We start from the raw sequence: 16,153 nt of genomic DNA on the forward strand, positions 1-16,153 counted from the left end.
TTTGGTTAGATAATTTGGTATTTATAGGAATGATGAGAGAATAAAATTAGAGAGTAACCAAAATTGGAACTGTTAATCTTTCAACAGAAGCAATATAAAAAGAGAAGAAAAAAAATTTGAAAACAAACATAGGAGAGTAACCTAAATGAAATAGATATTTAATTGGAACCGTTGATCTTTCAATGGTAAAAAATTTGAAAAACAAGAATCAATCTGGACCCTGTATTTTAAACGATTGAAAAAAAAAAAAAAAAAAAAAGACAAGGCCATGTGACTGGGCCCAAGCCTACTTTTCCACTTAAATTGTCATATTGGGTCCACCATTTCAGTCCCTATATTTGGATACATACACCAAGTATCCGGCGAGTCCCTATACTTTAGGGACTCACTTTCCGATCCATTAGAGATTCATTTTATCTCTATATTTGTTTTATATTCATTTTATGCGGTGGTTATCCATATATAAAGACTCCACTAGAGATGCTCTAATATCACAACAATCTTTGTATTTTTTTAAGAAAACCTCGACCATACGAGGTGAATTTTATTGAATAAAAAAAGAAAGTTACACATTTTTAGGAGGAACATAAAACAAAAAAAAAAAAAAAAGGGGTGGGAGAACTTCTCCAAAACAAGGCCTAAAATATAGAATACAAACAAGCTTGGAAACACCTAAACACATAATGTTGGACAATCTGTAAGCTGTAAGCTAAGAAAATCAAAATCCAGTGAAGCTAACTTATAAGCTGGGATGCATACTGATTTGAAAATCGAAAACCATAAGCTAAGAAAATTAGAATCCAGTGAAGCTATAATTGCCGATGTAGGTGAATCGTTCCACACCAAGGTTGAGGAGCCAAGCTCATGTTAGCAAAGCTTTCCGAGACATCATTTTCTTCCTAGTAAATGTCAGAGCAATAAAAAGTCATCATCAGGATTCCAGATGTGAGCCAAATAAGTTAACTATTGTGTACAAAGAGGCCATAGAGGGACAAAGTCATCCGAGCAAAGACAAACGAGGACACTAGAAGAACCACATTCCAATCAAAAAGTTTGTCAACCCCTATGATAAGCAAAATAAACATCAAGAATAGTTGATAATTATTCCACAAAACCGGAATTGTTATGGCCAATACCTTGGCAAAAACCACCAAAAAATTGATCATGCGAATCCCTAAAAACTCGCCCACAAGTAGAATTCCCTTTAGCCAAACCATCAATGTTAAGCTAAACCCAAGGATACCAAGGCGGAGACTAAAGCACAATAACAAGAGCTTTACAAAGGATAGGTTGGATATCCAAAGATGAAATTATTCGAATACCAAACTATAAGAGTATCCGGGGATAAACTTCCCAACATGAATGAGCTCGGACATAATAAACATGCATAGGTGGTGTAAAGAAACTGGTCTATCCTAAAAAATAGACTTATTTCATGCTTTCCAAATAGTAACAACAGTAAAAAGGCTCGCAAAAATTTAGAGCTTGTGTAACAAATAAGAGAAAGGCTTATGCACGAAAGTATCCCAAAATATTGCCAAAAAACCAGAAATGGGCAAGGAAATACCAAATTGACAAGCCAAACATGTCCAAATTTGCTTTGATAAAGGACAACGAAAGCAAAGATGAGTATCAGATTCCTCAGAACCATTACACAAGCGACAAACAGATGCCAAACAAATACCTCGTTGTTGAAGTGCAGCCTTAGTGGGAAGTAAGTATGGGCAATGGTTATGGCAAATGGGTAAATGCGGTTATTTACTCTTAACCATTTAACCTCTTACTTGCATAATCATTTACCCATTGGGTAATTGCATAAACTGGTATACCCATACCCATAATTATTTTATAAACGATTAACTATTTAACTGTTTACCCCGTTGGAGTTAGTGTTAAACCGACGAAACTATTTTGGCGGAGATGAGAAAAGGGGCATCGGGGAGAGAGAGGAGCGGGGTTGGGAGAGGTCGAAATGTTTTTAGGGTTTTTAATTTTAAACTTCCAAAATTTTACAAATATTAAAACAAATGGTTAAATGGGTACCCGTTTGTAACCGCGGTTAATACTCATAATCACCCATTTATATTTCACAAATAAACGGTTTTATCCATAACCGTTTGTTTATTTTGTTGCAGTCCTATTGGAATAGGAATGTGATTGTGTAAATCCTAGTAAATATAGGAATTTATCTTATATTCCTATTAGGAGTAGATTACCTATTAAATGTTGTAATCCTAAGAGGTAAAGAATTAACTTTCCCTACTACTATAAATAAAGGCACAATGGGGTGGAATAACACACACCCACAATTACACTCACTCTCCTTCTCTCTCTATGCCGCACCCTCTTTCTCTTTCTGGCCTCCATAATTGTTCAGTAAATTATATGACACGCCCCGACCCTGATATTTCCCGAATATTAGGATAGGCACGTGCTGGCCGACACCCGAGGGTGACGAAAGCCATTTATTGAGTGCAAATGTTGAAAACAAGGGATAAATAAGGCTTATAAATATAAAAGAATAATTAATATGCAAATAAGGACCGTGTTCAGAGCACACCTCTAATCTAGAATACTAAAAGAAAATAATATAAAATTGAATGAAACAAAGGAGTGGGTCCTACACCGAGAGGACTCAAAGATGCCGATGCAAAAGTGCCTGGACGTCGGGATTGTATGCCTCGATTCTAAGTCCTGAAGGGGGCGCAAAACAAACATGAGTGGACCAAGTTGATATATATATATATATAATAAAACAGTTATCAACGTACTAAATATATATATATATATATATATAATAAAACAGTTATCAACGTACTAACCCCCAAGTTTTATGAAAACACAAATATAATAATAAACATAGGTTTTTCGAAACCTAGCATGTCGTACAATGTCTCAAATCATAACTTGTATATATAATAAACACTAGTGAATGTCTGATACAACTCTCCAGGCCCCATGCCGGCTCCCCATCTTTGAGCAGACAGTCAGAGGAAAATACACTTCAGGCCCCATGCCGGCTCCCCGTCTCTGTGCTAAATAGTCAGAGGAAACACACTCCAGGCCCTATGCCAACACTAAACCGTCACCCGGAACAGACCGGATCTATCCCTACGTCCCGTAGCGGAAAGCACCACTAGGTAAGTACAAAACCAGTTAACATACATATATTGAAAATCAACTTCATAGTATAAAGTCATGCATCATCTATACTATAAAGAGGTGTTCTAAACATGTTCTAAATATCATATCGTCATCCATCAGATATTCTATAAGAACATGGGTTATAAGAAAAATAGTAATAATTCAAACTAGCCTCAGTAAGCATGTTATCTCATAAAACGTTTCATAAAACATAATCATCAAATCATGCTTTTCATGTATGCATTTCTACTATCAAAACATGCATTTTTAGAAGGGGTCCACTCACAGTACTTCGCCGTCGAAAAGCCACGTCATCTAGCAAAGAAAGAAACGCTACAGATAAACGCCCCTAAGCACATAAAGGGTACATTTAGTCAAACTCTACTCAAACGACTGAATTTTGGAAAACGGACATCCGAAATGGATTCAGAACGTCGAAATTAGCCTAGGAGGGGTCCCGCACGAAACTCAAAAAGTCAACGGTCATGGTCAACGCTGACCGTTGACCGGTCAAAGTCAAAGTCAACGCTGACCGTTGACCGGGTCCGGGTCAACAGGTCAGACGGGTCTGGGCTTGGATCCAGATTGGGTTAAAGGGTTTGGACTTGGGTTGGATCCGGGTTGAGCCTAAGGGTTTGGGTCTAATGGGTTTAGGGTTAACGGGCCGAAGGCCCTAAAGGAAACGGCCCAAAGGCCATTACATTAACAAAACAAAATAAAATAAATAAAAAGGTTGGGTTGGGCTGCCCAGGGTTTTGGGCTTGGCAGGAAAGGCCCAAAGGCCTTGGGTTTTGGTGGTTCGCCGGATTCCAAGGAAGGAGAAGGCCGGTTTTCGGCCGGAGAATTCCCAAGCTCCGATGGAGCTCAAAACTCATCCAAAACATGTCATTCAATATACCAAATTGAAGCCCCGAAGGTAAGGAATCGAAATATACCCTTGTTTCCCGTCATCGTGGCCGGAGTTGGCCGGAAAACAGCCTGGAAGCCACGGGTGTCCGCCGGAAACTAGGTAAGATTCAAATGAGTATAAATTCTTCAATACTCACTGAAATTGGGTGAAACAAAATAGAAAGTTGTAGTACTCAGCGAGACGAAGAGACTGATAGCTTGCACGCGGGCCAACTCGCCGTGGTTTGGCCGAAAATTGCCTCGAAAGGGGCGGTGCTCGCCCGAAAACTGGGAAATGTCTCCGAGGTGGTTTCTTCATGGTTTGACATCCAAAACACAACCACGGGGTTAGAAAAGAACTATAGGGATGAAAAGAGAAGCATTTGGAGTGTTTTGAGGCTTACCCAAAATGAAAGGACGAGGAACTCGTCCGAGTTCCTCTATGCTCCATAGAGACGAAGAAAGGGAGAGAGTTGACATGGTGAAGATGGTGATGCTGCTGTTGTTGTGGTGTTTGATGATAAGGGAGATGAGGGTTTGTTGGTGTGTGTGTGTGTGTTCTGCTCGGAGCGAGGGAGAGAAAGACAGAGAGAAAGAAAGAGAGAAGAGAGACTTGTAGAAGAAACAAAAGAAAGGGAAAGGGAAAGGGAACCGGGAAACAAGACAGGGGGTGGGCCCCTTGGGCTCACCAATTAAGACTCAAAAACAATTTTAAAAAGGAAAGTATCCCTCAAACTTAGTGAAAATACAAAAATATTCATTTTCTTCCGTAAATTCTGGGACGGGTTGTTACATTATACATACAACATATTTATTTATTTATATGGTTACTCATAACTGTAACCGTAAATTAATGAGCGGGTACCTATACCCACAGATATTTTGTCCATCCCTCATAAGAAGTTTGTCATGAGACAACCGTCAAACAAAATAGGAGAGTCGTGGAGGGATGAAAGAATGCCATTTAACTTTAGCCTAAGCGCAATCAAAATGTTTACTTCTAAGAAGCTCATGCCCAAAAGAAAATTAAAATTGCCCCAGTAGAGGAGGATAGTTACTTTTGTCATCTTCCACTGTTAAAAGGAGAGGAAGTGTTACAGGAGAAATGACGGGAAATAAGGAAGGATTGATAATCAAATCCTCCAACCATATTTATCAAACCAAAAGAAAACTGACATTCCATAACCAATAAGCCAACAACTATGATTATTTAAATAGGGTAAAGCATGCTTCAAACCATACCACACTGAAGATCGCAAGTAGACATCTTTTTATTTTCTTTTCCATATGGTGCAAGAGGAACACGTTGACGTGCAAAAAAAAACCCCACAAAAATGAAGATTGTGGAGGGCAACAACCTCGAGATGACAAATGAAGAGATTCGTCTAGTTGAGTTAAGTAAGTTTAGAACTCTGCTCAGAGCTTCTTCTACAAGACAAAATAAAAGTGGAGAAAATAAATCTTCCTAATGCACAACAACAAATCTTAGTGTAATTAGTAGTAGAATCACACGATATAAGTCATATTTTTATCATGTTTGAACGCGGCTTTGCATGCTGCGATATTAATGCTGATCACAGTGAAATATAACGTTCTATTTCTACCTAATCTAGCATGTGGTGTTGTTGTGGTGTCTCTCTCATTTAAATTCACGTGACAATTGATTAACAACTCTCTAGATGATTTATTTTGACAAATTCGTGTGTCTAACAGAAATAACCAAGATTGATCTTGTACGCATAGATAACTGTTGTAACAGAAAAGGAAAGAAAAGCTAACTACCTGTATACTACGTACCCATCCCAGATAATAAGAAAATCATTCAAGCACATATGGAATGGCTCTCAAAGGTGACTTTGAATTGACCACTTGACCTACAATAATATTGGATAAATAAGTTACCAAATAAGTTACGAAAGAATATTGAATGGGTTAATTGTACCTAGCTTTCTTCCAAACTGCAGAATTATATGGAAAATAGGCCAATTTTGATGACCTCGTGGACTTCCATCTACGAAATAAGCCAACTGTGTGTACAATGCACGCATATAATTCATTACATCTAGGCACGCATAAGCACGCGTTTAAGTAGTATATAAACAGGTGCTTGCTGAGTTTCTTTTCATCAAATCAGAGAGATTATATTGGTTCTTCTCCAAAATTGAGAATTCTTTAAGTTTTTGATATATATAGTGAAAAAAATTGGGTTGTAAAAGAAGAGAAACAATGAGTAAAATCATGTGTGGCAGTTCCCTTCTAAGGTTGTCAATATTAGCATGGATGTTGGCAATGGCCACAGCACAAGTCGCGTCTTCACACAACTACGCAGATGCATTGTCAAAGTGTCTTTTGTTTTTTGAAGGCCAAAGGTCGGGAAAGTTACCACCTTCACAACGAATCACTTGGAGGAAAGATTCTGCTCTAAAGGATGGCTCTGATGCTGGTGTCAGTCTCTCTCTCTCTCTCTCTCTCTGAGTTAATCAATTAATCGCAATACATTGTCCGAAACAGATACTTGTTGACTATTTAGTCTACAAAAGTCAACAATCATCATAAATTTTGGAAAAAAAAAGAAAAAAAAAAGAAAAAAAACAATAACCACAAATTAATGACTTGCTTGGTTGTGCTTTTAGAATGGCTAAAAACGATTTAAGTTATAAAAAGTCCTTTCAGCAGTGTTTGACAAAAATAAATTGTAATTACTTTAATTACGGTTTATTGAAAGTACTTTTAAATGATTTATACAGAAGCACCTACTATAGCTTCATCAAATTAAGTGTTTCTCTAAGAAGCAAGGAATCGAGAACACAGAAAAGGAGAAGTAAGCAAGGATCAACTAGCCCTTTAGTTAATTTGATTCTCGATTTTCAGGTGTTTGCTTAAGAATTTTGAGAAACTCACATTTTTATTTTGATGAAATGATTCTCATGCCCATGTTTTAATTAGTGAACATACAGCATTCAAGAATCAGAATGATTCAAATTTCCTATTCCTTATGAGTAAACATGCTTAATTTCATGAACCACTCAAGAGTACGTGGAAGCGCTTAGAGTTTGACAAAGGTTTTGTATCAAGTACTACCTAAATGCATGACATATATATGCTCTTTTTCCATCCAAAGATGGATCTTGTAGGAGGTTACTATGATGCCGGTGACAATGTGAAGTTCAACTTTCCCATGGCATTCACTACAACAATGTTGTCATGGAGCGTTCTAGAGTTTGGACAATCAATGGGCTCGGAGCTTCCATTTGCTTTGGAAGCTATAAGATGGGGAACAGATTATTTGCTTAAATCCACAAATGTACCTGATTCTGTTGTTGGCGTTGTTGGTGACCCCAATAGCGACCACACTTGTTGGGAAAGACCTGAAGACATGGACACCCCTCGAACCTCTTATGTAGTAACTAAAGAAAAGCCAGGCTCAGAGGTTTCAGCTGAGATTGCAGCTGCACTCGCAGCTTCTTCCATGGTGTTTAAAGATTCGGACAGATTCTACTCGGCTTTGCTTCTTAACCGGTCTATTCAGGTATACAATATTTTCTTTCTAGACTTGTAAATGTATTGTGAGTCAATTAATCTGTCTCGCATATCCAGACAACAATCAATCTGATGATTCTGATCGAGATTCACAGTCTCATAATAAAAAAATTCCAAGCATTAGATAGCATTATACTTATGTTTTGTGCTATGTATATTGAAACTTTTTAGGTTAATAAATTTTCTTTGTATGGTTATTAATCAGGTGTTTGAATTCGCGGATAAGTATAGGGGGTCTTACAATGACAGTATTGGTGAAGGAGCATGCCCATTTTACTGCGACTTCAGTGGCTACATGGTATATAACTGATTGATCATGGGACCTTATAATTTGTTTTCCAAATTTAATTACATGTCAAAAATTTTGATACGGTGTCGTGTTAAATAAACTTTTGTCAGCATAAACAATTTTGTGCGACTAATAAAACAATTGTTGCAGGATGAACTGGTCTGGGGAGCTGCGTGGTTATACAAGGTAACCAAGGCACCATATTACTGGGACTATGTCCTAGCTAACATCCACTACTTGGAGTCCACTGTAATAAGAAAGGTTAATGGCGGCCCGTACTTAACTGGTTCTGTCACTGAATTTGGATGGGATTCAAAGCATTCTGGCATCAACATACTTGTTTCTCAGGTCAGTTTTCAGTTAACACCATTTTCTTCATCTCTTCTCTTTTGATCAACCTACGTTAGGTTTTCAATCCAGCTAAATTTTCTTTTCTTTTATTTACTTTGTTTGCAGTGGGCGATGACTGATCCCAACATTTCTAATCCCTTTATTCCCAAGGCGGACGAGTTAGTATGCTCTATTTTGCCTGAATCACCTGCTCCAAAATCAGTCACATTTTCACCAGGTAGTTCCCTATAATTGACCCAACTATTTATGTCATTAGTTTTCCAAAATGTGAATCACTATCGTAAAGTATTCAAAATATGTTAAAGACGAAAAATGTTAGTCACACTCTTACTTTGTCACAGTACATTTATTTATGTGCGTATTTTGAAACAGTAAAACTAATGAATTTATATATAAAATTTTCCAGCATTTATGCATATACACACACACACACTCGTGTGCACGTAAAAGATTAGTACGTATTTTCCCTATCTTGATATATTAATTTTCTACTTTCATATATATATATATATATATATATATATATCAGGTGGGCTATTGTTCAAACCTGGAGGAGGTAACCTGCAACATTCAACATCCTTATCATTTCTTCTTTTAGTTTATGCTGGCTACATGAAAGCTGCCAACAAAGTTGTGAACTGTGGCAACAATGTTATTATCACTCCAGATAGGCTGGTGAATTTCACCAAAGGACAGGTACATATACGTCTCCATATTTGTCAGAATGTCCAGTCTAAATTTACAGTCTAGCAACATATGTGTAAGTCCGGCTGCAACATATAGCATCATCTGTATGCACGAACAAACCTATTAGATTTTTAATTGTTACATTATAATTTGTGGCTGAAAGTTAATTGGTAATTTTAATGCAGGTTGATTATATACTAGGAAGCAACCCATTGGAGATGTCATACATGGTTGGATTTGGGCCAAAGTTCCCTCAGAAAATACATCACCGGGGATCAGTGATACCTTCCATGGATAAGCACCCACAACACATGCAGTGCCATGAAGGAGACTTGTATTTCAAAAGCACCGATCCAAACCCTAATTTATTAATAGGTGCAGTTGTGGGAGGGCCTGCTGAGAATGATACATTTCAAGACTCTCGATATAATGTTCCACAATCGGAGCCAACCACATATATCAATGCACCTTTTGTGGGTGTATTGGCTTACTTCAAAGTTTGAGCTTTCCTAATTTTGTGTAGGACAATTTGGAGGAAGTGACTATTAGCCATCCTAAACAATTCATCGTTGGAAAGATCAAGAGTATGAGTTGATGTAGTTCCTTATCTTTGTCAAAGATTATTAGAACCTACATAAAGAATGTGATGATCCTTTAGAATTATTATTTACCTTCTGGTAAAAAAATTGATCCTTTCTTCTATCTGTTTTTTTATACAAAGGTTATGTGGTCGTTCTGTCCTCCTACTATTGTTTTTACAAATAAATAAAATTTAGTGTTGTAGGAAATTAAGAACTTATTCAGCATAGCAAGAGGCTTGTAGCTCAGTGAATCAAAAGTATTGTTAACTCTTGCATCTTAATTCCCGAGTTTGATTGCTCCACTCTGATATCTCGTTTGTTTAAGAAAAGACTTTATCACTTTAAACAAAACTAGAAAGAAAACAATTCACGAGTTATACTTAGTATAAACACCCATCCAGATAAAGACATTACCAGCCAAGTTTAACGTTAATTATGTATCTAATAAGCAACTGCCATGCCCATATAATGATAGCAGATCTTGGTCCATTGAGTCCAAGAAGGTAAGAACTCCAACCTGTCCAATGCTTCCTCGGCCAAATATGATATACAAGTGGGACTTGCACTATGAGCAAGCTGTGCGAAAAACCGCTTCTTTTTTCCAATTTCACACCAACTTGGGTGAAATGGGGTTCTACCGGGAAACCATGGATTTTTTAGTTTTCACCATTGGTTACCATTTGAGCCACTGGAATGGAACGAGATAAGAATCTATGTGAACATGGCTACAGGCTCCTTGCTTGCATGTTTGGATTTGCCAACCGCCACACTAACTTCATTGCACATGGAAAATGGGCATGCAAAGACCACAATGTGCGTGTGCGTGCGTGTGTGTGTGTGTGTGTGTGTGTGTAAAAATGCAATAGCATTCCGCTTTTCTCACACAATCATATATAGTCATGGCTAAGTTTCAGAACTTGTTTCCATGGGCAGTGTCCATGGCTCTTTTGGTTCCAGCCATGGGCAACAAAAGCGCCATTGGCCGAGAAAGCCGTGAGCAATGATTGGGACGATGCACACGCAACGCTTTATGGTGACATGGGTGGATCAGGAACCATGAGTAAGTGAAGAATTTTTTATTTTATTCACCGGTTTCATATAACACCTCTCTCTCATGGTAGTACTGAACCCATTTAGTGCCGTACGTAATATGAGAGGAATGTATATATAACCGGCACATACAAAATTTTTGTTTCCGATACATGGATAGTTTGAACTTGATCTATTTCTTGTACTTTAAACAGAAGGCTCATATGGATACACAGTGATCTTTGCCAAGAAGGCTATGGCTCGGAGACAACAGCTGTAGAGTACTATTCAACAACGGGCTCGTTTGCGGTGCTTGTTTCGAGGTAATGTGCGTCGATCATCCACAATGGTGTCCTCCTAATGTTGGGACTATCAAACTTACAGCAAACAACTTAGGCTGCTTTCGCCCTTCTTGTTTTAACCCTTCAACAACTAATGTTGAAGCAGAGAGAGCGGCAGAGACGGCCAAAATTGGCTATCTTAACGTATCATTTAGGAATTTATAGTTATATGTAATCGACTGCATAGCGTCTTGCTCTTTAACTACACAAATTACATCAAGAACTTCATATCAACACTCACCGCAAACGATGAGTGGAGATGGCGTCTCCAGTCACAAATCATCAACATATTATTCTGCAGAGCAGAATCTTCCGTTCAGAACTCACTCTGATATGAAGGCCCTATCAACTTGGCAGCTCGCATATACCCAGCCACAACAAGTAGAATGTTAACCATGGAAAGGAAGGACCACACTGAAACGTGAAAGGATCCTATCTCAGTGAAAAACTTTCGGTAAACCCGATAAATTAGAGCAGATTTTCCCAAACACTCAAGTATCACGGGGTAGTGTCCTGCAATTGGTTCAAAAGAAATTCTGACCCCTCATCTGCTTTCTCATCATCATCCTCATTAACGATAGTTTTATCATTAACATCATCAGTTAAGCCAAGAAATGATGCATACAACTTATTTTTTAGCCGTCCTGACTGCCTCAAAAGTCCCATGAAAACCTCTTTGCTTACCGAATCAGATTCTTGCTCACAAAGTTCGAGGAAGGCAGAAACATTTACCGGCTTTGGCCTCCAACTCTTTGATCCCTCAGCAGAAAAAGCTTCTTTCCAGCAGGATAATGCCTCAGAAATTCTCTTCTCTTCCATATGCCCTTCAGCGAGGGACTCCCATGTACTCGAGTTGGGTTTTCCTCCTACATCAACCATGTGGTCATAGAAACTTTGGGCAGAATCAAAATCCCCTTCTTTAATATAAAACACTATAAAAAGATTTGCAATTCTAGGGTCGTATGTTGACTTAACCATCAGCCATTCCTCATAAAGCTTCTCAGCCCCTTCAACATCACCTAATCTGAGCAGAGAAGACATTATAGCATGGTAACCCAAATTCGGAATACTGGGAAAAATTGCTTTGTATACATTCCACACCCGATAAGCCTCCTCTTTCTTGCCAACACTGCCGTAAAGACTTAAAAGATAATGATAAGGTATCCGATCCCGACCTGTGATTCTACTCTCAACCTTCCTCAGGCAAGCTTCGGCTTTGTCAAGCTTCCCCATCTTGATGTACATTGTAGCCATTGTGCTGAATGTGGTCCAGTTGGGATTAATGGTTCTGTCCACTTTCATCTTTTCAAAAACCTCTTCCATCCGTTCTGCAGATCCTTGGGATCCACGAGACGATAACCAGATATTGTAGGAGTATATATCTAGCTGGATGTTTTTCTCTATCATTTCAGAAATAATCGAATCAACTTTATCATAGTCTTTGAGATTCATATAGAGTGTCATCATCACATTAAATGGAAGAGATTGCAATGCATGACCTTTAGTTCTCATTTTATCCAGTAATGCTTCTGCCTTCTCTTTCATTCTAGCCCAAACATAGGCATTGAGTAGAGCCCCATATATTCTCCTGTCCTTTAATATATCTGGCAGGCTCAGGAAGTAATTTTCAGCGCTAGCAACTCCCCGAACTTTAGCAAATAAATCTAGTTGAATTGCAGCATCGCTAGTGGATATTCTAAACCTCTCTCCTCTGTTGCTCATCCAATCATACACCTGCAGGGTGCATGAAAAATTCAGAACCGATAATACAACATGCCATATTGTCTCTCCAATACGACATGCCATCTTGCCTCTCCAATTCAAAAAATACAGCAAATCAGGTGAAATTTACTACTTTACCACTTCTATCCTCAGACTTCTCCACTCCATGTCATTCAGTAATAAAATCTTACTCTCTCTCGCTTTGGTTCATATGAGTCAAAACCTTCCGTATGGTCATAGAGCCCTTATGATATAAATCAATTTAGAATCCAGGTTACATTTTCATTTGTATATATTGGCTTACTATAAGGTGACAAACAAAAATTACTAAAAGTTTCAAGACATTGTAAGAGTTGGCCTGTAACGAAAACATCCTTTCAGAGATTATTCCATTTCGCAATCACGGTATACAGATACTTGATGATTTGTCATTTTATACGAACATGCATAATGCATTCCAATATAAGCAATCTCAAGACATCTTGAGAGAATCAGCAGTTGTGACATCTAAAAATCTCATTGTTCCTTCAGCTAACAGACTCGGAATAGGCCTTTAAACTGGTAATCGGTTGCTTAACACTTTAGGCCAAGAGTTTCCAAATACCGATACTATAACCTAGAGAAACATATGAACTGCATTACCTAAACCAATGCATGATTGTACCGAAACATGAGAAACAAGACTTTCAGACCAATCAATTTAAATAGTAAATTTGATTTTTCACTTACCTATCAATAAAAGTACACTCAGAAACACCAAATTGAAAAACCCAATGTCGAATTTACCCAGGAGCTTAAAAACACAGATTCAACTGAACCATTTCCCAGCAAAACTATGAATGACCGACTAATCAAAACACCCTAAACCCACAAAATAACAGCACAAAATACAAATTTTCAGTATAAATTTCACTTCTTTTACCTCAAGAGCTCTGTCATAGCGCTTGTACTTCCGCAATTCCTTGACCACTCTACAAAGCTCCCACTTGGTGAGCTTCCTGCCCTCCTTCTCCCACTGGTTCAATACGTCAGCAGACCGCACTTCGGGGTCCTCCGTGAGCGATATTTTCCGGTAAATGGCGTTCCATTTGACCATGGGCCTCCGCTCGTAGTCCACGGTGCCATAGTTGTGGACTTGGGATATGGAGCAGAAGATGGCGGGGAGTTTTAGAAAATTTATGGAACCGGGCAGGGTCCGAGTTGGGATTTTGCATGGGAGGGGGCGGCAGTAGGAGAGGGAGGAGGAGAGGATGGCGTTGTGGTGGTGGTGGACGGAAGTGTGGGGAAGCATTTTGTTTGGTGGAGGAGAGTTTATCGTTAAATTTATAGACTAAATTTATTACAGAGATTAAATTTACAAACTAATAGAAATGGGGTGGGAGAGGGAGTGGAAGTTTGTGAAAACACTTCATGGCCCTATTATTTTCATTTCCTCTTTCTTCTTTTATTTTTTTTCTTTTCCTAAAAATAAATTTATTTATAGTAGAAGTCTAAACTCTCTAAGTAATGTTTTATTTTATTTTTTCATACAAAAAATTTGTACTCTAAAGAGTGGACGAATAAACTCACTCTTCATGAGATTCAAACATAAAAATACTACTAAAGTATAGTAGTAATTTGCAATTCTAAAGTAATTTTAAGATTACCACTTAGTACTACGGTCTAATGGTACTCATCTTCACTTGTAAGTGAGATGTCTTAGATTCAATTATCTCCAAAGGTGAAGTTGAATCATATTATTACTAGCTCATCTTAAAAGCTAAGTTCACCTCCCCTCCTTAGTGTAAATAATATTTTTTGAAGTAATTTTAAAATTACAAAATTTGAGTTCAATTTAACAACCCCAGAACCAAGAGGTTTTCTATGATAAGGATGTCATATTTTTTCAAAAAATAGAAAAGGACTGTCCACATCTTTCTTTAAGGCTACCCATAATGCATTTTAATTATCAAAACAATCTAAATTTTAGGTTTTCTTTCGATAATCATCACATAAAATTTTCAAGGCAAATTAATTACTCATTTTAAATTTTTGAGAAATTATAATTTATTGGATAAAATAAAATGAAACTGTGGATAATCAAACGTAAAGGGGAATGCTAGCAACCTTCTCGTTTGGACATTTTCGTTTAACTTTTCCGCCTCTCTGTCTCATCTTGCAATGTTGCTTAATGATCAGAATTGTCTACTTTTTAGATCACTACTTAAAATCCTCAATGTTGTTGCAGTCCTATTGGATTAGGAATGTGATTGTGTAAATCCTAGTGTATCTAGGAGTATCTTGTATATTCCCTTTAGTAGTTTAATTCCTATTAAAGACATAATCTTATTAGGGTAAGGTTTCTACCAATCCTACTACTATAAATAAAAGCATAAGGGGGTGATGCAATACACACTTTAGAATTACATATCTCTCTTTTCTCTCTGTTGTCGTCGACCCCTCTCCTTCTCTGCTATTTATACAGTTCAGTCAAATAGGCCTACAATACTTTATCAATACGCTTTTACTAGAAGCTAAGGAACCGAAGGATCGTAGGAGGAGGATCTCTTCTACAAATTCAAAGGCTTTCAATTGTTTTCTGTCAATCAGGTTCTTCTAAAATAAATTAAGATATTTGAAAAAACTTTGAAGCATGAAAACATTCCCCATGATGCATGAACCCCCTATATTTATATTTTCCTTCCAATTATATATATTGTATACATGCCTATATATTTTGTCAATATATATACTTGTTCATACAACACGCAATTATTATATGTGGAATTTGTGAGTCCAAGTATCGAAATTAATTTAGAAGCAATTAGGGTTTTTAACCCTAGAATTCGAGAAAAAAAAGCTAGGATTTTTTGCGGCCGAGCCGCGACATCACTGCCGCGCCACCGTCGGTACCACCACCACCATACCCCGTCGTTGGCCTCAAGCCTAGGTACATGGACCATCTTGGGACACAACACTCGCAGTAGCCCTTTGGGCTTGTTGCCTCTGCGCAATACAACTAGGCTTCGACCTGGTTTAAGTTTCACACGAGCATGAAGACCCAAGCCCACCAGCACGTCTGCAGCATTGCTAGGCCAAAACCCTGCAGCTTGGCCTGATCTACTAGCAAGCCTTTGTGCTTGTTGGGCTTTGTCCTAACTCTGACCCACAACCAAATAGCCAGCCTAGTAGGCTGGGCTTGTTCCCCCAGCCCAAAATCGAAGCCAGCTTCGTTGGATTTCGCACGCACCCACCTTTCAGGCCAGCCCCGTGCTGGGCCTATGCACCTGCGCCGTTTCGGCTTAAAACATCAACAGCTTCACTGCTGGGCTCGTCCCAATTACATGGCCCGTGGCCTACAGCCATGATTTGGGCTGCCTTCGTAACCACCCGAGGCCTAATATGCCCTTTAAGGCTTTGCCCTACTCACGGCACCCAAGCCTAATGTTATTGGGCTATGGTTTTTCGAATCCAATGCTAATTTTTTTAGCATTTTAAATCATTTTAACCCGAATGTTATTATTATTTTTTGCTTCTACGATCGACCTCGTATGGTCCAATCTATTGAATTAATTAAAGTGACCAACAGTCCATTAATCAGA

General features: G+C 38.2%; 2 protein-coding genes and 1 long non-coding RNA gene across 3 annotated transcripts; 1 reads left to right on the forward strand and 2 right to left on the reverse strand.

The window, feature by feature from the left end:
• Positions 1-2,512: 2,512 nt before the first annotated feature.
• Positions 2,513-4,163, reverse strand: LOC148695626 (uncharacterized). Its single transcript, XR_015964916.1, has 2 exons — positions 4,080-4,163; positions 2,513-2,694 (listed from the first exon to the last, which is right to left on the reverse strand). It is a non-coding gene; the product is annotated as an uncharacterized LOC148695626 (long non-coding RNA).
• A 2,023-nt stretch (positions 4,164-6,186) lies between these two features.
• Positions 6,187-9,505, forward strand: LOC137734216 (endoglucanase 4-like). The gene is made up of 7 exons (XM_068473516.2): positions 6,187-6,477; positions 7,154-7,561; positions 7,778-7,870; positions 8,012-8,209; positions 8,318-8,429; positions 8,742-8,908; positions 9,085-9,505. The coding sequence occupies exons 1-7, from the start codon at positions 6,259-6,261 to the stop codon at positions 9,400-9,402; spliced, it is 1,515 nt and encodes a 504-aa protein (XP_068329617.2). The 5' UTR covers positions 6,187-6,258; the 3' UTR covers positions 9,403-9,505.
• A 1,464-nt stretch (positions 9,506-10,969) lies between these two features.
• On the reverse strand, positions 10,970-13,947 carry LOC137734719 (Tetratricopeptide repeat (TPR)-like superfamily protein). The gene is made up of 2 exons (XM_068473986.2): positions 13,495-13,947; positions 10,970-12,584 (listed from the first exon to the last, which is right to left on the reverse strand). Exons 1-2 carry the CDS (start codon positions 13,861-13,863, stop codon positions 11,349-11,351), a joined length of 1,605 nt encoding a protein of 534 aa, XP_068330087.2. The 5' UTR covers positions 13,864-13,947; the 3' UTR covers positions 10,970-11,348.
• Positions 13,948-16,153: the final 2,206 nt, after the last annotated feature.

Source organism: Pyrus communis, chromosome 7, assembly GCF_041283825.1.
Source record: "Pyrus communis isolate YQ-2024b chromosome 7, ASM4128382v1, whole genome shotgun sequence".
Lineage (NCBI taxonomy): Eukaryota > Viridiplantae > Streptophyta > Magnoliopsida > Rosales > Rosaceae > Pyrus > Pyrus communis.